Source organism: Kogia breviceps, chromosome 4, assembly GCF_026419965.1.
Source record: "Kogia breviceps isolate mKogBre1 chromosome 4, mKogBre1 haplotype 1, whole genome shotgun sequence".
NCBI classification, from domain to species: Eukaryota; Metazoa; Chordata; class Mammalia; order Artiodactyla; family Physeteridae; genus Kogia; species Kogia breviceps.
The window spans coordinates 27389762-27415280 of record NC_081313.1 but is presented as its reverse complement, the minus strand read 5'-3'; the positions used below and the strand labels follow the sequence as shown (position 1 = coordinate 27415280).

The following is a 25519-nucleotide window of genomic DNA, read 5'->3' as shown; positions in this document are numbered from 1 at the left end:
AATATATTAATTTTAATGCCTTCTTATATTTGATGAGTATTTTGATATATTTGGAGATTGCAATATTACCTTATCAGAAAGTTAAAAAAAATACTATTTTAGACCAGCCAAAGTTACAGAGTTATGGTAATTATTTGACTGAGTTTTGGTTGGGTTTTTGGTCAGGACTTCTTGTTTGGTTTTGTTTTGGTTTGTTTGTTTTCCCTCAAGCTGATCTGAGCCTGGTCATTAAACTGGGCTTCGTTTTTAAGTTAAATGTTACTTATTAAAGCAATAAAACATTTTTAAGTTATGCCTTTTGCATAAGGTTTGGTATTTCTTAAAATCTGGCAAAGGAGCCGCACACACGCACATTACAAATCTCTTGCGCTCATACACGTGTTCCGTCGTCCAATCAGACTTCACTTACAAGGCACAAGTTCAGACGTAAAATCATTAAGAGTTTTAAGACTGTGACAACAGAGCATTCAACCAATCCTGGAGGCCCAGGGTGACCGCACGGGACTCACACCCAAGGAGCCCTGCTTGTAAATGGATTTTAGAAACTGGATTTTTTTTTTAATGGAGAAACTCAAATTGCAATCTGCTCACAGAACATGAAATGCACCCACACTTTTCCTTGACCTAAGAAATAATTTTTATCCTTCTTAGCAAGTTTTAGCTTTTGCTTCTAACGATCACTTCGTAAGATCATTATCCAAAAATGTTGGGCCGCCCTATTTTAGCAGAATTGAAAATTCAGCCTTCGACTCAGTGAGTTCATTCAGTTCCCTAAGCTTCCTTTGAGAGGATTAATCAGACAGTGTGAGGGGAGAGTTCACCAGTCCACTAGGTTTAGAGTTTTCACTCAGCTGAAAAAATGGATTGAAAAGCTAGAAGAGTAAAAGAGTTATACTCAAATAAAGATTTAAAAAAAAAAAAAAAAAGCTTCACTCAGCTGAAAAAATGGATTGAAAAGCTAGAAGAGTAAAAGAGTTATACTCAAATAAAGATTTAAAAAAAAAAAAAAAAGCTAGAAGAAATCACACAAGCCCGACGAAAGGCTGTGTCTAGGCAGGTGAGTGTACCTGAGACGGTGAAACACTCAACTCTGTGTATATTATGGAACCAATGAGGTTGGTACCTGGGAAAGAGACTCTCTGATAGTCGGGTTGACCTTTAAGAACTAAGACCACGGGCTTCCCTGGTGGCGCAGTGGTTGGGAGTCCGCCTGCCGATGCAGGGGAGGCGGGTTCGTGCCCTGGTCTGGGAGGATCCCGCGTGCTGTGGAGCGGCTGGGCCCGTGAGCCATGGCCGCTGGGCCTGCGCATCCGGAGCCTGTGCTCCGCAACGGGAGAGGCCACAGCGGTGAGAGGCCCGCGTACCATTAAAAAAAAAAAAAAAAAAAAAGAACTAAGACCACTCGTTGCTTCTCCTGCCTCTGGGGCAGGGCCCTGTGTCACAGGCCCACCTAATGACATACCCAGAGCACCAGGAAAGACAGAGAGGCCAGAGGAAAGGGCAGGGAAGCAGGACTTCAGAGTCCACCCTGTAAACTGCTTCAGTAGCCCTGAACCTTCAATTCACAATGGCCGCTTTCGAGCACAGCGTTCTTTCTGGCCTTGGGCACACCTGTGGGTCATGGGTGTGCAGCCGCTGGGGGTCACAGCAGCAGGTCTGTGTGCTGCTGTTGTCTTTAGCACAGATTATTTACTAGGTATTCCTAAGACTCCATAGACCACTGTACTTACATTCCCTAGAAATTTGTTTCTTCCTTACTTCAGTTAGCCTGTCTAATCTTTTTTTTTTTTTTTTTTTTTTTCGTTACGCGGGCCTCTCACTGTTGTGGCCTCTCCCGTTGCGGAGCACAAGCTCCGGATGCGCAGGCTCAGCCGCCATGGCTCACGGGCCCAGCCGCTCCGCGGCATGTGGGATCTTCCCGGACCGGGACACGAACCCGTGTCCCCTGCATTGGCAGGCGGACTCCCAACCACTGCGCCACCAGGGAAGCCCTAGCCTGTCTAATCTTGAAGGATGTACAAATCCAGTATCACAGAAGCAAGATAAAGGGAAGTCTCAAAATGAGGGCCTCAATCCATAGAGATGTGTCATGATTATCACAGGGGAAAGGAGACCTTTCCAGTTTTCTTGTTTGAGGGCCAAGACATTTATAAAATGAATATATGCTTCTTATAAAAATGCAAGTGTATACAATAGAATGAAATAACAATAAATTCTTCTTAGCCCACCACACTTATTCCTCAGAGGCGAGCTTTGTTAACAGCAGGTTTCTACTTGAGCACAAATGGACTCATACTTTGCGAGCTCTGCAACTTTTTGACTCATAGAGAGAACACCATGGCATCACGGCTCACCTCATTCCTCTTAGCGACTGCACAGCCTTCCGTTATGTAAATGCAACTTAATTCATTTGTCCGTTTCTTCCTGGATAAAACGTTAATTGCTGCAATGAACATCCTTGACCTCTGTCAAGGTTCATTTTATGAATGAGTTGATAATCTCTTAGGATCGAGTTGATCTCTTTGCCACTTTGTCCAAAGGTTTCTCCCCAACAGTATCGATCACTGCCATGTCAGTTAATTAGTAAACGTGGGTTAAGAGCCTTTGCTGAATGTAGGGATCTGCTGGCATTCTTTAGGAAAGGTTAATGGTAATAACTACCACATTAAAACAACCAGATACCTTATTAGAGGTTTCAGTGTGCTATCCTCTGACGGTCCCCTCTGTGCAGAGACCAAGAAGGCCTTGGGCAAGATGTAAGAGTCAGGGCTGGGATCTGAACCCCTATGCATCTGACTCCAACGCTCATGTGAAGGAGAGCCTCCTCCTGTGCTTTTCAGTCCTCACCAGTGTGTGTCTGGTTGCTCCTTCTCACGCTGTGGGCGCCAGTAGCAGCTGATCAATGCGCAGATGACTGGGGTGCCCTTGAGGACATGGCAGTTTGGTTGAGGAGCTTGTAAAATCCATAGTCTTGGAAGCATAGAGCCGGGAGGACCTCAGTCGGCATTGTACCAGCTCTGAACCAGGTTCATAGTCACAGAAAAGGAAAGTCATGGAACCACCTACTGACCTAGCAGGATATAGAATTCTTTATGCTAAACCGACAAGACAGCGATTATTTAGAAAATGGTAAAACAAAGCATGAAATCAGTGCAGAATTGATTAGAAATGGCACAATGGAATACTCTGAAGGAGAAGAGGATATTTCAGGAAAGATTCATATATGTGTGGGAAAGAGAACCGAGCCAGCTTTTGACTGCTCTGAAAGATTGGAATGATAGAAGCACAGCTTATGGGGTAACTGCAAGGGCCTTTAGAATTCACCAGGTCATGATAAGGAGATGAAATCAGCAACCATAACAACTGTCATTTGTCAAGCACTTACTGTATACCAGGTACTATGCTGAGTGCTTGACATACAGTCTCTGTCTTAATCCTCACTATTAATTACCCAGCAAGGTAGGTATTATTATCCCCAGTTTTCAGATGAGGAAACTGAGTCACAGAAAGGTTAAGTAACTTTCTCAAGGTAATATTAGACTTTCATGAGCTAGAATCTGCTACATCTCTCTGTAGAAGTAATGGCTCCAGAGGCTAGTGATTCTCACCATATTTAAGACCCATGGAAGATTATTAAAGTGGAGTCCAGTGGGTATTCTACCAAGTTTGCTTCTCAGATATGATCCATGAATAAATGCATTGCCTAATAACACGAAGAGTGGTTACTTTAAATATCTCATCAAAGCATTTGTTTTTTATTAAAAATAATTCTGTGCCTGTAGGTTAGGGGTTAATAGTGTGAGCTCCAAGCTAAACCATCAGCTTCTACTGTGCTACTCATACTGTGAGATCTTGGAAAACTTAATCTCTCTGTGCCTAAATTTTCTCTTCTAAATGGAGGTAATAAAAGAACTAACATCATAGGGTAGTTGTGATGGTTAAAATGAAATCAGATAACCACTGCACAGCCCAAGAAGATCTGGGAAATAACGTTCAAGTAATACATTGGCTGTTATTTTAACAAAGCAACATTCCCTTAGCTCACTAAATAAACAAGACTAGCAAAAGCCTCTGGGTAGTTTCATCCTTCAGGGAGGGAGTCAAACAGCACAAGCCCAGAGGGAGTAAAACTAAGGCAGACATTGGAACTTCACCTTTCTGGAATTCAGTGCAATGCTTGCCTTTGGATGGGGGTTTACTTGCTGTGAGGACCCGTTTTTTACAACCCTGAGAGTGAATGCCTTCTTAGAATTCACACCCTCAGGCACCTCTAGTCCCAGCCCTCCCCAGCAGGCTGGAACAGGTAATTCCTTTAGAAAAGCTTCAGAATAATTCAGGGCTGCTTCGTCTTTGTGCTTCATGGGTCCAAATAGAAAATTTCAAATCTAAATTTTAAAGCTCAAATCAAAGCTTTTGAAAAAGTGTTTCCACTGACTCCATCCTCCTACTTGATGTTTCCTGAAATGATTCCCAGGACTCAGCACACCTGGATGGATGCTCTCATCGCTCAGAGAGCAGAGTTGCTCCCAGGTGGCTCCCTCTAAGCACTTCTATTCCAGTTCAGGCAGCCACAGAGCTAATCATGCTTCCAAGAATGAAGATTTACAGTAATACTGAATTATGCCTTGTCTCCGGAGTCTGCTGGCCCTTTTCCGATGGCACTCTGTGATCTCTCCAACTCATTTTGACTTTATTCATTTTCTCAGACAACTTATCCACTGCAGTTTATATAAAATCAGTTGGTATTCTTTATTTGCTTTTACCTTTCTCCTTTAAGTTTTAAACAGATGCTTTAGAAATTGTCTCAAGTTCCTCCAGAGTTTCAGTGTTCGAATTTTACTCTAAGTTATATTTGTGTAAGTTGTACACTTTTCTTTCTTTACCACATGGATCATTGCATCCTTGAGCAGCCCTACCTAGAGCTGTGCATGCTGGCCTTGCATTTGGGGCCCATCCGCACTGAGGTGGGTCCAAGGCAAACGGCCTTACGGGTGGTCTCATTGAGCCCTCAGCTGGTCACACCACCAAGAAACTAACAGCCCTTCCCCCAGTAAACAGACCCAGAAGAGATCCCAAAAGGATCTTTCTGAAGTGGTTCTCAAATTTTTCACTTATAGAGAAGAAGACGTAACATTCAAAGAAAATTAACTATTTGAATTCTTATCATATACAGATATTACCTATTAAAATTTTTAGGACAATTTATTTATTTATTTTTTTAACATCTTTATTGGAGTATAACTGTTTTACAATAGTGTGTTAGTTTCTCCTTTACAACAAAGTGAATCAGTTATACATATACATATGTTCCCATATCTCTTCCCTCTTGCATCACCCTCCCTCCCACCCTCCCTATCCCACCCCTCTAGGTGGTCACAAAGCACAGAGGTGAACTCCCTGTGCTATGCGGCAGCTTCCCACTAGCTATCTATTTTACATCTGCTAGTGTGTATATGTCCCTGCCACTCTCTCACTTTGTCACAGCCCACCCTTCCCCCTCCCCATATCCTCAAGTCCATGCTCTAGTAGGTCTGTGTTTTATTCCCATCCTACCACTAATCTCTTCATGACATTTTTTTTTCTTAGAGTCCATATATATGTGTTAGCATACGGTATTTGTTTTTCTCCTTCTGACTTACTTCACTCTGTATGACAGACTCCAGGTCTATCTACCTCATTACAAATAACTCAGTTTCATTTCTTTTTATGGCTGAGTAATATTCCATTGTATATATGTGCCACATCTTCTTTATGCATTCATCTGTTGATGGACACTTAGGTTGCTTCCATGTGCTGGCTATCGTAAATAGAGCTGCAATAAACATTTTGGTACATGACTCTTTTTGAATTATGGTTTTCTCAGGGTATATGCCTAGTAGTGGGATATACAGATTGCCAACAAACACATGAAAGAATGCTCAACATCATTAATCATTAGAGAAATGCAAATCAAAACTACAATGAGATATCATCTCACACCGGTCAGATTGGCCATCATCAAAAACCCTAGAAACAATAAATGCTGGAGAGGGTGTGGAGAAAAGGGAACTCTCTTGCATTGCTGGTGGGAATGTAAATTGATACAGCCACTATGGAGAACAGTATGGAGGTTCCTTAAAAAACTACAAAATAGAACTACCATACGACCCTGCAATCCCACTACTAGACAATTTATGTTTTAAAAGTTACCTCTTTTTCTGGTTATTCGAAGTACCTACATATAGATACACATTTTATTAAGTAAATCTTTAGAACGATTCTGTGCGGGAGATCACTCACAAGGGAAGAGAAAATTGAACCTTAGGATGGATTCAGTGCAGGACCCAGCATGATGGGATGGACCACTATGATAAGCAAGGTGGCTTCTGCTTTAGCAAAGCAGCAGATCTTTTGTTTCTATGTGGTTGTAAACCTGTGTCCAAGGACTTCTTGGACTTGAGGAGAACAAGGGAGAATATTTGTTGGGGGTGGTTTATGATAGTGGCAGTGGTGTTAGTAATGAGCTGGCCCCACTGGAGCATCTCCCCTGGTGGTCTGCTTCCTTTGCTGCAAAATAACAGACAAACATTATGCTTGTCTGGAGTCCAGCATCACTGGTTGCTATGACTTATTTTCTAGGTTAACCCCAGATGCTCACTGCCTTATTTTTAAAAGCACATTTCAACATGGGATTGAAAGGTCTCATCATTTGTGACAAAAGGCGTAGCATTTTAAAGCAATCTTCCCAGTTTAATTTGTTGTAAAACGCTTTAAAAGAAAGAAGCCTGCATTACAGCCTGTGTCACAGAAAGGTAAAAGATGGGAATCTCCAGATGAATGACACTTGGGCATTCATACATACAAAATCCTGGGGGAAGGGTGCTGAGCAAGAAAGCTAACTTGCAAGGATTTGTCTCTTTTTCATTTCAGCACGTCCTTGTGAGCTCTACTGCCGACCCATAGATGGCCAGTTTTCCGAGAAAATGCTGGATGCTGTCACTGATGGTACCCCTTGCTTTGAAGGCGGCAACAGCAGAAATGTCTGTATTAATGGCATATGTAAGGTATTGGGTATGTTTCCTTAATCTACAACTTTATAAAACCATGATTTTTATTAATTCGGGAAGTCAGATGTTCTAATCTTTTGCTTTCGCGGTATTTGCATGTGGTCTGGTATTTTTATACGGTCTGTGAGACAAGACTTTTCAGTGTTCATCAAAATCACAGTTAGGAACTGAATGTCCTCCTGCTGTCGTCTTCATTTCTTGATCTGTTGATGTGCTCTGTGATACTATTTTAGGCGTGAAGCTGGGTCAAGTTGAAGAAGAACCAGATTAAAGGAGGAATTACTAGGAAAAGGCAACTCATATTATTTCAGTGGTATTGAATTGTTTGTTGGTTACTTGCCAACAGAGTTAGTTAAATTTGAGGAAAAACTGAAGTTAATCATCGTATAGTGTTTTTCACAGAGCATTTTGACATTTCATTCTCCATTGATCACCAGCATGAGCTCCTTAAGAAGAGAGACGGCATGACAGGTAGTTATAAAGCAGGTCTTCTGATTTCGATTTAACTTTTTGACATTGACTCCATTAAAAAATTCTGCCTTTATATAAAGTACTTAGGTCTGATTTTATAATGCTTTTATGTGTACAAACATTGAAGAATTTATCCCCATTGCTCACAGTCTGTTTTGCAAGGAACTGATGAACAAGTTTTGTATTCCAACAGTCAGGCATAAATCTCAGTTTAAAGAGAAGGTGTTTTTAATCAGTGAAAAAAGAAACTATATAAAAAGACTCAAGTAACTATTAGTAAAGTATAATGGCTTAGTGCCCAGGCTCTAGAATATGAACCCAATACCACTATTTCCTAGCTGTATAACTCTATACATCTTTCTAAGACTCAGTTATCTTTCATAAAATTGGGATATTAACATATCTTAGATTAAATAAGGTCATATAGGTTAAGCCCTTAACAGAGCCCCTGGCACACAAGACACTCTTAATATATTTTGTTTTTGCAAATAATTATCACAAGTTTTTCCACTGGACCAAATTGTTGCCATGAAAAGCTCCTGCCCATAAATTGTTAGCACCCTGGGAAGGTGGATTTATCACCTTGCAGTTACTGATGGACTTATTCCAGTAGCGACCAAGGCACAGGAGGCAACATGATGTTTCCCAGGACTGAGTGAGCTAACAACAAGGCATAATCAGACTCTAAATTGGAAAGAGCTCAGGCAGAATTCTCTCCTGACACACTAATTACCACGGTAGCTACAAAGAGCCAAAAATAATTAATAAAATTTAGGTTAGACCTGTTCCCTAGAGCAGGAAAAAGTAACTAATTTAGGCCCGAACAGCCCCATTGTCACTTAATACAGTGGTTCTCAGGCCTGGCTGCCTATTAGAATCAGCTGGAGAGCTTTTAAAACCTACTGATGCCTGGCTTAATCCCCACCTTATTAATTCAGAATAGCTGTGATTTGGTCCTGAGCATTGGTATTTTTAAAACTCAGGTGATTGCCATATGCTGCTAGGGCTGAGAACTTCAGTCATCAAAAGATGAATGTGATGCTAAAATTACCTTTTAGACCTAAATACCTTTGCATGCATAGAGACAGTATCTTTAGCTTGTGATGGAAAAAAACAGATATTTTGAACAAAACATAAGGGGTCTTGGGTATCTCTCTTGAAACTGGTTAAATCAGCTTAATAGAATAAGCCAAATTCTCTCAGCTTGCCTTTTTCTTTCTGGAAACCATTTAAGGCCTTTTAGAAGCTTTCATTACTTTCTGTCTACACCACACTGAGTTAAGTTTTTAAGCCGAAAAAAATATGTCAAATCAAGTTGACCTTAATAGCCTAAATACAGTTTATCTTTTAAAGATCCAGATTGTAGTTATTTTCAGCTTTTGTTAGTCTTCTTATTCATTTACCACAGTTTTGTCAAAGGGAATTGAACGTGTATTGAAACAAAAAGTTATACCATCAGAAAAAAATATATATGTGCCTACTTCATCTTCTTTGTGGATATGAAAACATTTGCATATATTCATATAAATACTTGTATTTGCTTATACTCATATACTTAGCTGTCTATTTGGAAATTATGATATTTGCCAACATTTTGTGATCTTAGATTTGCAGATTTTGTTGTCGAGGAAATTATCGAACGTTGATCAGAACTGAATTTGTTTTAGGAAGTATCTGTCCGTGCCCCTCCCCCAATTTTTTAGCTTGTACTGAACTCCTAATCTGCTTTTCTTCTATTTATTGAATTTTTTCTACTATTTCATTTACTTACTGTATCTACACAAGGCCAAGATTTTTAAGTAAAGTGGTATTTACAGTTAAATTATTTTCTCCTTTCCTTGTTTAATCACAAGTACGACACACAGTAAGCTTTTAAATATATGAGCAGATATTCCCACCCCTCTTCCAACTGTCCCAGCTCTGCAGTCTTACCTGCTGTCTTAAGACAGGCTGCTAACCATCCAACTTGCTCACCCCTTTCTCTTGGCAACCAGTTCTTTGACTTTCGGTTCCTTCACTCGTCCCTTTTCTCCCAGTCAGCAAAGCTTTGGCTTCATTTCTTCCCCAAACAGCCTGGATGCCCTGAACTGGCACATCAGCCATCCCCTAGATTTTTCCTCTCAGCCTTCCATCAACCTCTTTCCCCAGGACCCTGATTCTGACCAACCCAACCACAATGATTTTTTGTTCTTAGAGTCAGTCTACTGTACACTTCTTAAAATAATAATTCAACTTTGTGAATTTGTGCCCCTACAAAGTCAGTGTCTTCAACCCCAGCCGGGTCCTTAACCTTACTTGACAATCTTCCTACCTGCCCTAAGTCAGCTCGCCTTCTCATTGCTCTCAGAATCTCTCCTGAACCTTCTTTGTTCTCTCTCAAGGCCATTTTGGCCATCTCAGTGATCGACTGAACACCCCAAAATCAATTTCTCTGGGCCAGATGTCTTTCTAGAAGGCCACATCCTATCTCTTGGCCCTTAAAATTATGGTGAGGAAAGCATTATTGCTGCTGTCCCATTTATTAAAGGACAATATCATTTACCTGTTCTTCTCGGTTAAGCGTAACTGGCATTATCTTCACACTAAAGTTTCATTAGCTGGGAATGAATCTCCTCTTGGAACCAGGCATTTTTCCAGTCTCTACCTTTGCCAAGGGACTGTAGAAAAAATGATGACATTCTAAGTGGGTTAGGTCAAGGTGCCAGTTGGTATTTCAGTCCTCAGTTACTTGAGAATTTACTAAGTAAAACAGTAAAACTCATAAGGAAGAAATGAGAATTGGTAAGAATACGCATTACTTATTCACTCACGTAGGGCTGAAAGCCTAATGAAAGACTGGGACCTGACTTCTCTAAGTAATACTCAAGATAGGATGCTCTTCAGTTCAAATGACAAGGTCAAGAATTGATGATACACTTCTGCACGGGAAAGGAAATAGTCATCAGAATAAAGAGGCAACCTACAGAATGGGGGACAATATTTGCAAACCATATATACAATAAGGGGTTAATATCTAAAATCTATGAGAAACTCCTACAGATCAACAGTAGAAATACAAATAACCTGATTTTTAAAATGAGCCAAGGACTTGAATAGACGTTTCTCCAGAGATATACAGATGGCCAACAGGTATATGAAAAGGTGCTCAACATCATTAAACATAGAGAAATACAAGTGAAACTCATCACCTCATACCTGTTAGGATGGCTATTACCAAAACACAAAAGATAACAAGTATTGGTGTGGATGCGGAGAAATTGAAAACCTGTGCACTGTTGGTGGGAATGTACGATGGTGCAGCCACTATGGAAAATAGTATGGAGATTCCTCAAAAATTTAAAAATATTTACTTTAATTAAAATATTTATTTTAATTAAATTAAAAATATTTAACTTTTACCATATGACCCAGCAATGCCAGTTCTGGGGTATGTATCCAAGAGAATGAAATCAGGATCTTGAAGTGACATCTGTACTCCCGTGTTTGTAACAACACTATTCACTAGCCAAGATACGGATGGAAACAACCCAGATGTTCATCAACAAATGGATAAAGAAAATGTGGTATATACATACCATGGAACATTACTCAACTTTAAAAAAGAGGGACATCTTGACATTTTGACAACATGGGTGAGCCTGGAGAACGTTATGTTAAGTGAAACAAGTCAGTCGCAGAAGGATAAATGCTACAGGATTCCACTTATATGAGAATCTAAAATAGTCTAACTCATCGAGGCAGAGAAGAGGATGGTAGTTGTCAAGGGAACAGTGGGGAGTTGCTGTTCAACGGGTATAAAGTTTCATTTATGCGAGATGAATAAGTCCTAGAGCTCTGCCGTACAACATATTGCCTGTGTTTAACAACACTGTATTGTGCCCTTAAAATTTTGTGACGAGGGTAGGTCTCCTGGTAAGTGTTCTTACCACACACATACACAAAAGCGACACGAGGAAACTTTTGGAGCTGATAGATATGTCTATTGCCTTGATTGTGGCAATGGTTTCACAGGTGTTTGTATGAGTCCAAACCCATCAAATTATAAAATTAAATATGTGTAGTATTTTATATATCAGCTACACCCCCAAGAAAGCTGTTTTTTAAAGAAAGAAATAGTGATAGGAAATTAAAGGGATTCTCTTTTTTTAGAAAAGAAATGCAGGGCTTCCCTGGTGGCGCAGTGATTGAGAGTCTGCCTGCCGATGCAGGGGATACGGGTTCGTGCCCCGGTCCGGGAGGATCCCACATGCCGCGGAGCGGCTGGGCCCGTGAGCCACGGCCGCTGGGCCTGCGCATCCGGAGCCTGTGCCCCACAACGGGAGAGGCCGCAACAGTGAGAGGCCCGCATACCACAAAAAAAAAAAAAAGAACCACGCACTGTGCCGTGGGCCAGCCTACTGGGGTGTGTGTGTTTCATTCCCCGCCCCTGCCCCCCAGGGATGCAGGCAAATATTGCTGGAGGAGAAAGATGGGCTCCAGGTATTTGTTTTTCTGGCTTTCTTTCCTTTTTCCTTCACATTTTTTATCCATCCCCTCTCGGTAGAGATTTTTTTTAAACACTTCAGTATGTTGCAAAGTATGTTTCCCTGGCTGGTTCCAAGTCAGTGAAGGAATGACGGTCACTGAGAATAGGATTTGTAAAGGTCAGCTTATTAGAGGATGCTCAAGCTTGACGTAAACATATCACTTGTGACTGGTTGGCATTTGCTTATAACCAGTGAAGGCACACATCCAGACAATTTCTTTCTTTTCCATTGTGATTAGCGTTGTTAAGTTTTTTTAATCTCTTAGCAGTTCATTTTTCCCAACTGGGTCAAGTAGCACTGTCTTTGGATCTAAAGGAAGTTAGACATGATTAACCTGAGTAATGGCACTATTTTTTTTGTCTGTGGGCCTTAATTCTCTGTTTAGATGGTGGAGGGAGGGTGTATTTAAAGACCTAAATGGTTCTTCCTTTCAGTCGATTTGAGGTGGCTTTAAAATAAGAAAGGGAATTATCTTTGAGAGAGAGAAAAAACTACCTGGGCACAATTCTTCTTCCCAAACAGAAGAGAAAAATCCAATTAATATAATATGGTGTAAGGACTTCGCTGGTAGTGCAGTGGTTAAGAATCCGCCTGCCAGAGGAGGGGACACGAGTTCGAGCCCTGGTCCGAAAAGATCCCACATGCCACAGAGCAACTAAGCCCGTGTGCCACAACTACTGAGCCTGAACTCTAGAGCCCGTGAACCACAACTGCTGAGCCTGCGAGCCACAACTACTGAAGCCCACACACCTAGAGCCCGTGCTTCGCAACAAGAGAAGCCACCACAGCGCGAAGCCCGCACGCTGCAAAGGAGAGTAGCCCCCGCTCGCCGCAACTAGAGAAAGCCTGCACGCAGCAATGAAGACCCAACACAGCCCAAAATAAATAAATAAATAAATAAATACAATTTTTAAAATATATATAATATGGTGTAGTTTTTCCTCTTTCTTCTACCACTGAAATGTGGTTTAGGAATATACGCCGTAGAAGAGAGCAAGGAACAAAGGACTTCAGTGGAAATTCATGTGTTTTCCATGACTTTCCATCTGAGTATGAACGATTCTCTGGTATCTGATGCTACCTAACACCCCAAGTTTTATTACTCTCCTTTTCCAGAATGGGAATTGGGTGGGAAAGGCTTGGCCGTATTGGTGGGTGGAGGAGAAAGAATCAGTGGAGAGGGAAGGATGGTGATTTGGGAGGACCAAGGGACAGAACACTGAGAAATGGTCAGGTCCAGAGCACGGGAACAAGATTAGGCCTGGCTCAGGGGAGAAATGACCAGTTCCTCCTCTGCAGCTGGAGGGAAGGAGGTCAGGATGGCTGGGATACAGCTTCATGTGACAGGTTGGTGGGACTGGGGTCATAGGACGCTCCAAAGGATCTGCTGATGGGTCTGCAGGTCCGAGATCTCATCCCTCACGGGACTGGAATGGTCTCAGCATGAAGCCAGGTTTTCCCCCAGGGCTTCCAGTTCAGACAGGAACCAGAGAGAATATCCCCAGTGAGGAATGTAAAGGGAATGAGCAACTAAGTACAGGTGGAGTCATTCCATCATCCCTGGGAATCTCATTGGAGAGGAGCGGGCATGAGGTTTGGACATCTGAAAGGGATTTACTGCTCCACCGACAATGATTCCAAGACATTTTCATGGTTCCATTTTTGGAAGTGTGTTCAATTCTGCCTCTCACTCAGGGGAAGTTGCAGATGCATTCAGTGTGTACCTCTTTCCCCTCAAAGCAAGTATTTCCTTTACCATCCATGGGTGCTTTGGGTATTCTTCTGGCCACCACCAGGAAGAGGAAACATTTATCTTGTATCTGCCCCCCACCACAGTCTCATCCAGAGCAAAGTGGGGGAAGGAGGAGTCAAAAGTCCAGGGCACGTGTGGCCTCTCCTGCCTGTGTCATTCGTCCTCAACCTCTCTTCCCCGCAGATGGTCGGCTGTGACTATGAGATCGATTCCAACGCCACGGAGGATCGCTGTGGCGTGTGCCTTGGGGATGGCTCAGCCTGTCAGACCGTGAAGAAGGTGTTTCAACAGAAAGAAGGATCTGGTAATAAACACATAAATAATTGAAGTGGCAGGGGACCGAGAGTGAAGGTCAAGATGGAGTGTTACTCTTTTTAAGCAGATTGTGACTTTCACAGAATTCAAAATGGGTATAGCCTTCACTACAGAGGGATAAAGGTTCCTTGGCAGTTTTAGGAAAGGGGTTGAATGCTAAGCAATTACAGGAAGCATCACATTGCACTAGGGATCTAAGATGGCTTAGTGGCTGTGCACAGGACCAGGTTTAAGACTGTGAGCCCTGGAGAGGATCCAGGGCTGAAGGCCGATGGACCGAGACCTGGGGGAGAGAAGAGATGAAAAGCTGGCCGAGGAGGGTGCAGACATAGGAGCAGGTTCTGTAACTGAGGGCAGAGAAGCCAACAGTGGGTTTAAAGGCAGAAGAGTCGGGGTGTAGCTTCAAGACCAGAGGAGAGGCAAGGCAGGGTTGCTTCAATTTGCTCTTATTTCCAGCTCCTCCCTGTAAGGGACTCCCAGCCAGTGGTGCCTTAAGGCTCTCCACGTGGCTTCTCCCACCTAACATGCCCTCCTTCCTCACGTCGCACTATTCCTTAACCATGATGACCTTTTTTCGAGGGTTCTTCCTTGTGCAGCTTTGGGCTGCTGATAATCCTCGGGGCATGGAGAGCCAATCCTCATCCCAAAGCAGCTGTGACCCTGCAGACTGTCTTCAGTAAAGACACTTCCCATGATCCCTTGGCACCAGCAGTTGCTGAAGGCGTCTTGGGAGGAGGCTGAGTTAGGCCTGGAGATGATGAAGAGCATCTGGAGGTGCTGGAAATAGGATGGCCAGGGGCCACCGCCCAGGCAGAGCCAGAGGGGATGGGGCTGTAGCCCACGCTGGGGCTGGGCTGATGCCTAGGGTGGAAGTCAGATATAGTGGGGCACCTCCCTTCTAGACTTGCTTAACACCCGGGCTGAAGTTGCTGAGTATGCCCCTGAGTATCGGGTGTGGTCATTAAATGACCTATTTTTCCCTAGCACGCATCACCAAAATTTGGACTTAATCCACTGACTTCCGAAAACTACCACTCTAGACTCCCTTGGCCTTAATTGGCTTCTCTAGACCTCACCAATGCCAGGCCCTCAGACCACTGAATCAAGTCCTGGTCTTATTCACACTGGCCTGCTTTGTCTTGATGCTGGGAACAAGGGACCACATTCTCTGAGCATTCTGGAACTCTCCTACGACTAATTGTGTCACTTAACTCAGTGCCCAAACCACCAGCCTTGATTCCTACCTCTTTTATTTAATCATAACCAGAATGTGCTCAACTTTTGTTTGAAATCTTTTTATGGAACTCGAACAGTTACCATATAAAATTCACCTTTAACTTTATATTTTAAATGATACATTTGTATATCTGTTGAGTAGATTTGATGCACATAGTAATTTTAAGTCTTTTGGCGCAAGAAGTTACTTCAGTTTCCACTGTCTGATATACCTCACATACAATTTTTCACTTTTACAATTCAGCATGTTGAAAAAAAATCTATAATCTAAAAAGCAGAGGAAAGACACAGAATGTCCCTGTTCTTCAACTCTTGCTGCCAGTATCCATATCTTTAGAATAGGAGATTCCTGAAATGGAGTAAAAGCAGCAGCTGCCTGGAATTATGTACGTACCTGACCACCTGGATCCCATCTACTTATTGATTCTGTGTGGGGTTTTTTTGGTTCGTTTGTTTGTTTTTGTGGTACGCGGGCCTCTCACTGTTGTGGCCTCTCCCGTTGCGGAGCACAGGCTCCGGACGCGCAGGCTCAGCGGCCATGGCTCACGGGCCCAGCCGCTCCGTGGCTGGTGGGATCTTCCCGGACCGGGGCACGAACCCGCGTCCCCTGCATCGGCAGGTGGACTCTCAACCAGGGAAGCCCTGATTCTGTGTGTTTATGTGCTTAGTTCTTCTGGCTGTAGCTCCCTAGGCTCTGCCACTGATCTTTATGGTCAAAAGATTAAATTCATATAGAGTTAGGAATTGACAACAATTACAGATTATGCTAAAATTACCATCTTAATCCCATAATGAGGCATGTTCTGGACTTTTGCTGGTGGCTCCCTAGGCTCTGTGACAAAATGAAAATGATCATGAATGAATGGAACCCATCAAGAACACTCACAGCACAGGTCGGAGGGCTGTGGCCGCAGTGTGGGTGTAGGGTCTATACAAGTCTAAGCAGTGGGACATGAGACACTTTTAGGAAGAGGTGATACGGCTTCGTGATTCAAAGTTGCTCCTAGGCTGTTCCACAAGGTTCAATTTCTTTGCTGTAGATTCAAGAGAGAATAGGGACCTTTCTAAGATTTTAGGGAGGGTGAATGACATGAGGAGGTCAGCGTCATAGAAAGACTAGTTTGCCAGCAACATACAAAATTGCCCGGAATAGGAGAGCCCAGTGCTGGGAACCCAAACATTAACCCAGGTTCAGGAGATAAGGGCCTGGACTAAAGAAGTTCGTGTAAAGGGGATGAGAATCATATAAGAAAACATTCCAGAGACAGAATCAGAGGCAGAAGGTAGGACATAATGATAAGAGAGGACATGGCTTTCTTGTAACCATGTTTACCAAAATACCACCTTACTTGGAGACTGTCCTATGTCATGCTTTCCAGGAAACCTTGAGTTGGAAGGGGTAGGGAGAGTGACTGGACACTTTACATGGGAGTTTTCCCATCAAAAGAGCTGAATGACCTCCAGGGCTCAGGGCTGTGAGGAAGCATTTAGGGTCAGGAAGCCCCTGTCGGTGTCTATTCCCTCTGCTGTGTTTCCACTGGTTTCTAGCAAGAGGATTATGGTTGCTCACAGTGTGTTTCAAGACTCCAGGCCCCTTACAACCCTCTTTTGAAATAATTGAGGCTAAACCTCCAAATCCAGGGCAGTTTAATTCTCAGTACATCTGCCTGGCGAATGTATCTGTACATAGCTCTTCCTCACTGTGATTTGTGAGCAGGTCAAAGGCAGTTTTGGATCTGAACCAGACAGCAACATGTCACTGCTGTCAAGCCAGGCTTCAGAAGATGGATCTACGGAATTTTTTTTTTTTTTTTTTTTTTTTGCAGTACGCAGGCCTCTCACTGTTGTGGCCTCTCCCGTTGCGGAGCACAGGCTCCAGACGCGCAGGCTCAGCGGCCATGGCTCACAGGCCCAGCTGCTCCACGGCATGTGGGATCCTCCCGGACCGGGGCACGAACCCGTGTCCCCTGCATCGGCAGGCAGACTCTCAATCACTGCACCACCAGGGAAGCCCCAGAAGATGGATCTATCTTTCCCAGGAGCCCCCTCACAGAAACCATGGTATCTTGGCCAGCAGTGAAGATTGTCTTGCTTGCCACAAACTGACAGCACAAATCATAAAAAAAACCCACAAGCTGGTAGTTGTAGTTAAATTGTCTGGGTTAATAGTATGACCTCTGTAAACACATTTTTATTTGAAGTGACAGACAGGAAACCAAATATGCCAGTGGGTGAATCCTTTTTTTAGAATAGTTGAATAAGATGCACATTAGCACCACTAATCCACTGCCACTCTTACGATATGTCTTCAGAAGTGAGGCCAGCCTCCTGCTCCATCCTCAGAGGCCCTGAGTATTCTTTTAGCTCAAGGTGTTCAAGACTCAGTAATGGGATGGTTTCTCCAGGTGGTCTCCATGGGCCTAGAGGCTTGTTCTTTGAGGTCAAGATTATGTTTTCCACTTCCCCCAACACTGGTGCAAAAGAATCGTGTTGGGGCTTCCCTGGTGGCGCAGTGGTTGAGAGTCTGCCTGCCGATGCAGGGGACGCGGGTTCGTGCCCTGGTCCAGGAGGATCCCGCGTGCTGTGGAGCGGCTGGGCCCGTGAGCCATGGCCGCTGGGCCTGCGCATCCGGAGCCTGTGCTCCGCAACGGGAGAGGCCACAGCAGTGAGAGGCCCGCGTACCATAAAAAAAAAAAAAAAAAAAAAAAAAAAAAAAAAAGAATCGTGTTTACTGAGGAAAATGGAAGAAAAGTGATTTACTGAATGAATATATTCATCGTTCTTAATACTTTGGAGATATTCTTACCAACCCTGAAAATCTGACCTTGACATAGAATGAATGTCTCAATAACCCTTTACCCCCTACAACTTTTTAATATGATTCTCATTTCTGTAAAGAAGACCCATGAGGATGAGACATTCAGGGGGATTTTTTTTTTATCTCTGTTCTACCAATCATATTTTTTCATTAAAAACGCTGTATTAGGAGTTGGTTAGCAAAGCCTGGTTATAGGGGTGTGTGTGTGTGGGTGTGGGTGTGGGTGTGGCCATGTGGTGTGGCATAGATTTCTTCCTCTCTTGGGAACTCAGTCTCCTCATTTTATAGATAAAGAGGTTAATGGTCATTCTCTTCCACCTAAATGTCCATTAACAGTTGGCTGATTAAATAAATGGGTTTATGTCATTTTGGCAGTTGATGAAATGCTAAAAAAAATGTGGAAAGATATGTAAGGTATATTAAATTTAAAAAGCAATAGTTAAAATAATTCTCATAGTATGATCTCACTTGTTTAAAAAAGTATGTGTATGTGTGTTTATACATGCAAAGAAAGGTTTTGGAAGAGAATCCAAGAAACTATTAAGTGTAATTATCTTTGGGACATAGGACTCTGGGTGGAGGGAAATGGAAACTTTTACTTTTCATTTTATACTCCTCTCTATTGTGGGTTATTTTGTCATGTATGAAGGAGTCTGGTAGCTATGTTATGATTCTTCTCGACTCCAAACACCACAATTTTATCTTTTGGGTTCCTCTTAGGTATTCTTTTGCAAAAATATATTACAAATATGTATTGCTTTCGCTCATGGCTAAATCTGCCTCTGTTTACATCTTCTTTCTACAAACTGTTCGGAAGCAGCAATTATATGCAATGAAAGCTTTTATTTTATTTTATTTTATTTATTATTTATTTTTTATTTTATTATTATTTTTTTTTTGCAGTACGCGGGCCTCTCACTGTTGTGGCCTCTCCCGTTGCGGAGCACGGACTCCGGACACGCAGGCTCAGCGGCCACGGCTCACGGGCCCAGCCGCTCCGCGGCACGTGGGATCTTCCCGGACCGGGGCACGAACCCGTGTTCCCTGCATCAGCAGGCGGACTCTCAACCACGAAAGCTTTTATTTTAAATTCGATGTACTTCACCTTTTGATAAGACAGAATCTACACAAAATAAATATTTCTAATTTTAGATTTTCCTAAGTGGAAGATAAAAGGCAAACTCTTCTGAGTTTTTTTCTGATCTAGTTCTCACTGTTTTTTTGTTTTGGCTTGGTTTTTTGTTTGTTTTCAAACAAGGGATATGGTGGTTGCCATATTCTTTAATGCCAGTTGACTTTATGCGTGAGCTCTGCTATGCTGCAGGGAGCAATGCTCCAAAGGCATTTTAAACAATTGCATCACCCTCAATTACATGTGATTAAATATTTTCCCTGAGCTAGTTGTAACTTAATAGTTTCAGTCAGCTGTCTCAGGCAAGTGTGTGAGGGCCCAGTGGAATTTAATCGAGTACTTCAGGCCCCATACTTCACTCCTTTGGGTGGGAGCTGCCAGTTCGAAAAAATAGAGCTGAGGTTGTGGCCTGTACCCAGCTTCTGAGTAAATCGTTCCTGCTGGCCAGACGTGGGTTTTAACTCCCAGGATCCCATGTTATGTTAATGTCTGAGGGAAAGAGAGCAGTCAGGGCACTTTTAGGTGACAGAGATGAAGGTTTGTTTGTAGTCAAAAAAAAAAAAAAAAACAACAGTGTATATCCAGTGGAAAATGATCAAGGTCTTAAAATCAAGTTTTGTATGGAAAAGGTAAAGGAACAGAGAAAATTTAGCTTAGAAAAGGACAAAATAATCGATTAGCAGAGCTGGGAGGGATGTCAGACATCATTTCATTCAAGGTCTCATCTCATTCAATGTCCTTCATTGTGCAGATGACATTCAAAGAAGTTAAATAAGTCAATGGACATCATGGAGCTCGTTCATGGCAGTGCAGAAACTAGAATCAGATGTCTGACTCCCATGTCCCAGTACTCCTTGCCCAATGCCATCCCCAGCATCTTTCCATTCTGTCACAGCTATGAGAGGATCGTTCTTTTGAAGCATAAACAGGATGAATGCATAAAGGGCTCAGCCTAGAGTCTGGCAAAGAGAGGAAGCCATTATGTGTTCATTCCATTTCTCCCCAGTAGGTCTCCTACCGTAACAACCAATAAGCAAGGATAAGACTGTAGCTAAAATTGATCATGGTCTTTAAGTAGATGTCCTCTGTGCTTTTTCAGAATGTTGGATGAGAACAACATACGTTTATATTTCATCAAAACATAAGAAAAAATGTGAAAAAAAAAACCCCTTTCTAATGAATATAATTGTCCAGCAATATAAAAAGCTGTGGGCTTCCCTGGTGGCACAGTGGTTGAGAGTCCTCCTGCCGATGCAGGGGACACGGGTTCGTGCCCCGGTCCGGGAGGATCCCGCATGCCGAGGAGCGGCTCGGCCCGTGAGCCGTGACCGCTGAGCCTGCGCGTCTGGAGCCTGTGCTCCGCGACGAGAGAGGCCACAACAGTGAGAGGCCCGTGTACTGCAAAAAAAAAAAAAGCTTAAGAAGCTGTGCTCAGAGCTGAGTTTCTCATCACAAGCTGTATTCAAGAGCGCCACGTGGCAATCAATCAAGATTCCCTCCAGAATTCTCTTAATGAATTTAAGCTATGATTAAATTACTTCTAAGAGTCTGTCTTTAATTTTCAGGCAATGAGGATGGGGCGAAAGGATGTAGCCACTGCAATGCTCAGGGAGATTAATCTGATAGCAGAGACAAATGCGGAAGCAGAAATGCTAATGGGAAGCTGGCTGGGGGCTGTAACATTTTGAACTATCAACAGAAAATCACAGAAAAATAAATGCTGGATCAACCACAAAAGGTTCAGAGTTCAAGCTGCATTTATTTCACCTCTCCTCTCATAAAACTGATTACATAATGAGTCACAAGGCTCCTGAGAATTCTACTCATGGCCAAGCTTTTCAAGTTCCCCGTAATTAGTGCATCCGCCCGTCCCAGTAACCACCCAGCAGGAAGGCAAGGGCACTAACTGATGGAGATGCTGGGAGGAGGACGGATGATGCGTCAGAAACAGACTGTGTTCAGCTAAGCTTGCATGCCTCTCTTCTCTCCTTAGGTTATGTTGACATCGGGCTGATTCCCAAAGGAGCCAGGGACATACGGGTAATGGAGGTTGAGGGAGCTGGAAACTTTCTGGCCATCAGGAGTGAAGACCCTGAAAAATATTACCTCAATGGAGGATTTATTATCCAGTGGAATGGGAACTACAAGCTGGCAGGGACCATCTTTCAATATGACAGGAAAGGAGACCTGGAGAAACTGATGGCCACAGGTCCCACCAATGAGTCAGTGTGGATCCAGGTAACACAGAAGCAAAGGAAACTGCTGACGTGTGCACTAGTTAGGATCTTTCTCATTTTCTTTTCCAAGGTGTTAGCTAGGGGATATTCATTAAGAATCCTTAAACCTTCTTTTAGCAAGGGACAGGGCGGGAAGTGAGATATTAGTTTATGCTGCTAATCCTTTATTGCCCAACATTGGCAAAACCCTTGTGATGAAATGCCACGGGCCCTAAAAATCATCTGTTGAATTTAGTTTGCAGTATGGTTGACAGGCTATTTATTTCAGAGTGAGTGTTCCTCAGGTATAAAAGGTATGCTACCAGTCTCTGTCAGCCTGGCACGAGTTTCCAAACAGCTTTCCAGCAGGGGTGATGAACTGACATGGTTCTTTCACATGGTATCACGTGGTTGTCCTCAGGCAAAAGGTTTGACTTTGTGAAACTCTTGGAGAAGAGAGGGGCTAAGATGTAGCATGTGCTCTTCAGAGGCACAAGTGATTTGTCTTTCATACTAGCAAAGAACTGTAGAAAAGGAGCAGTGTAATTATACCAGCAGACCAAGACAGGCTGGGGATGATGGATGGCCCAAGACAGTCACATCTAACTATATTCAGAAGTTAGAAGGAAGTCATTTCAGAGCCAGAGATCAGAGCATTCACAGAAGCTGGAGGTCAATGCTTGACAGCTATGATCCATAAATGTCAGGAGACCTTACATCTTATAGGCCCACCCCATGGAGCAACCAGTCTACCACCTCTAAGTGTGAGATTAATCCATTTCAAACATGTGGTAAGTAGATTGCCTGCAGGAGAGGGAAGTGAGGAGAAGGTCCCAAATTCTGTCTCCAATTTTATGCCTTGGCTGAAACCCATGACCATTTTAATCCCAGAACGATATGCTTTCAAGAAAACTAATCAGCCTGAGAGCTAGAGAAGGACACCATAAAGCAACAACAATGGCAACAAAAGTTACTGTTCACTGAGTGCTAGCTATATGCCAGACACCAATCTAATCATATCTAGTCACATTACTTTTGTTTGTTTAACCCTTAAAAGCACCCTATTAGTCATGCTATGATTATCCTCACTTTGTAGATGGGGAAAGTAAGGCACAAAGAGAATAAGTAACTTACCCATAACCACAAAGTTAGTAAGTATGCAAGGGCAGAAGGTAACCTACCAGCCTATTGTTGGAAAGGGCGCTCTGGTCATTCCCTCAGAGTAATTTCCGTATGATTAGGCCTCCCATGAATTCCCATGAGAATTCAGTCAAGACATAATAGAATAGGAGCAGATTAACTATAGACATATGTAGACGTGCAAGTGGAAGCAGAGGTATTTATTTAATGGTATGTATTCCAATGCACACCTCCGTGACTACTTTAAGATGATGGACATTGTACAGCATTTTTATGTGACTCTGGTTTGCAGTATAAAGTCACAACAGAGTTTGACATGACCCCTCTCTTGTCCTTTAGCTTCTATTCCAGGTGACTAACCCTGGCATCAAGTATGAGTACACAATCCGGAAAGATGGCCTTGACAATGACGTGGAAAAGCTGGTGTACTTCTGGCAGTATGGCCGCTGGACAGAGTGCAGTGTGACGTGTGGGACAGGTGAGAACAGCTCCTCTCTCGATGAATCCACGCCAGCTTCAGAATAGGCCATGGAGGAAGTTTAAGCCAGCAGTTTGCCCTCTCGCCCCTAAGTCTACAGGGTTCCACAAAGATGGCCCAGGGGCCTCTATGGGGAGTAAATGTGTTGGTCATGGTCTAAAGAAAGAAGCACTTTTTCTTTTATCAGTTTTACATACTGTGTCCTTCATGAAAGGTTTTGTTTGCAGAAAGGGTTACGTGCCTTTTTTTAAAAAGCAGACCAGAAAGGTTTATACCTTCTCTGGTTGAGGACCTGAGGACCACCACAAAAGTCAAACCACCCACCAGAGGTATCCTTTAAATCACGGCCAAATCCAGACCATAACCGTCTCTCCTAATTCCTAGCCCAGTGTTCTGTCTCCAATTTACCAGTTTTTCATAGCTACAAGAAAAACAGTTTTCTGTCATAAATCAAGCATTGGAGAGGTTCCTTGCTGTCAAGTGTGTCAGGATGGGACAAGTTCTGCTATGGTAACAAAGAAATCAAAACCTTAAGAACTCAGTGAAGGTTTATTTTTAACCCAGTCTAAATCTGGCACGGATTACATGGCCCTGCTTCGTCTTGTAGCTGAGACATCTGAAATTGCCCCACAGGGGAAGGGAGAAATTGAAGAGTCAGACTGGCCCTTAATAACGGCCTTGGCCTGGAGTGATGCAAACCACTTCTGCTCTGTTTCATTGGTTGGCCTCAGCCCTGTGGGCACAGTCCAGCTGCAGAGAGGGGCTGGGAACTGTAAAGGAGTACGTGTTTGTAGAGTGCGGACTCTTGTGGCCGCAGTGCTGGATGAACATTTCTGGGGCCTCTGGGGGCAGGGATCGGGGCTGTTCTGGTACTTGGGGCTCTTCACTCATTTGGGGGCTTTAATAGTAGACTCTGCCTCTCTTTCTCCCTTTGGATCCTGTCCAAGTCTGTTTGGGAACTTTCGGCCTCTTTTGTTACTGCTGCCTATAAAACTAGGGCCGCTATTGGCTGAAGTGCCAGAATCAGCAATATAGCAAAGGGAACCAAAGTGATGGAGAGAAGGGGTCAGGAGAGCACAGCCTCCTCCTCCCTGGCTTCCCTCTCGTGTACTTTGCTCCAGTTGTTCACTTGCTCCTTCCACCCCCAGGAAGTAGTCGTGGAAAGAGATCCAGGGACAGACGTGGAGTCGTGGCCCATCAGCCTTGTGAACAATTTTTGTATTACTGATTCCTTTCTTTCCCTCCTTCGGTATAGAAAACCAACAGCTCACTTTTAGAAATCACAGGAATCATATGTTCATTTCAAAATGTGTGACATCTTGAAAATCCTAAACCTCTGGACATCTGTCGAGGTCAAATCTGGCAGCAGCCGTAAAGGGCGTCAGTAAGAGTCAGCCCTGCTCTTCCCACTGCTGCCCAGGAGGGCTGGGATCTTTTTTTCTGAGAAGCAAAAGCAATTTAAGCAGAAAATAAGTTGGTGAAAAATCTTTCCCTGAGGAGAAGTTGGGAGGAAAACGAAGTCATCGGGATTGTAGTTAACAAATACTTTTGCGATTTTGCATCCCTTTTGTCCTCTTTTTTGCAGTGACGTACAGGTTTAAGCTTTAAATCATTTATTCCAGGACACCACAGAGAGAAACTCAGCCAGTCCTGCCTGAGCAGGGCCTTCTCAGAGAAACACGAGATTATCCACCCCACACCCCCTTCGATTTCAGCATGGGCCGGACCCTTTGCATAGCTTGTATAGTATTTCAGAGCACGGGAAATACAATATAAATGGCTGATTTGTGCAGTGATCGTACAGATATATTCGTATTTAGCAAGGAGATGAAACAGCCTTACCAAACAGCGGGCATTTGGCTTTGATACAGCCTGGTCCTTCGGGAGCATCTCTGCCTGACTTGGGCAGATGTTACTCTGGTTATTAAACCTGAACAGAAGTTATCATAGCGCCCATGTGCTTACCTGAATTTCAGCCGTGCTATCTATTCGAGTGGCAGTGAGCTCTCTTAATTCTGGCAGAGAAGGATGACAGCATATCTACCTTCACACTCTCAGACATAGAGAATGAAATGCTAATATTCACATAAGACACTCACTGCTAAATATAAAGATGGAAGACTGCCCGAAACACTGAATCATTCAATGATGTACTTTTATTTCCTTTAAGTTAAAACTTTCTATATTATAAAACTAAGTTAAATATGTTACTGAAAAAATTAAAGTCACCACCCTAACATACATGCACTTTGGTACTTTGCTTTGTTGCCTTTCAATGTTATTTCTTCTCATCATAGATGTATATAGTTGTGTGCATATGGATGTATTTAGGTACATAGACACATGTTTTCACTTAACATCATAACATGGGTACCATTCCATGTGTTT

General features: G+C 43.1%; 1 protein-coding gene across 3 annotated transcripts in view; it reads left to right on the top strand.

Moving 5' to 3' along the window:
- The window catches only part of ADAMTS12 (ADAM metallopeptidase with thrombospondin type 1 motif 12), a 424853-nt gene that overhangs the window by 276185 nt on the left and 123149 nt on the right, over window positions 1-25519 (top strand). The window contains exons 13-16 of one of the 3 annotated variants that reach the window (XR_010840098.1): window positions 6910-7050; window positions 13980-14100; window positions 21291-21535; window positions 22993-23131. Coding sequence is in view for 2 of the 3 variants with exons in the window: in XM_059060818.2 (XP_058916801.1) it covers window positions 6910-7043; window positions 13980-14100; window positions 21291-21535; window positions 22993-23131 (639 nt within the window). In the remaining variant the exon portion in view is untranslated. The remainder of the gene's footprint in view (window positions 1-6909; window positions 7051-13979; window positions 14101-21290; window positions 21536-22992; window positions 23132-25519) is intronic. The other 2 variants (XM_059060818.2, XM_067030856.1) reach the window with 2 other exon arrangements.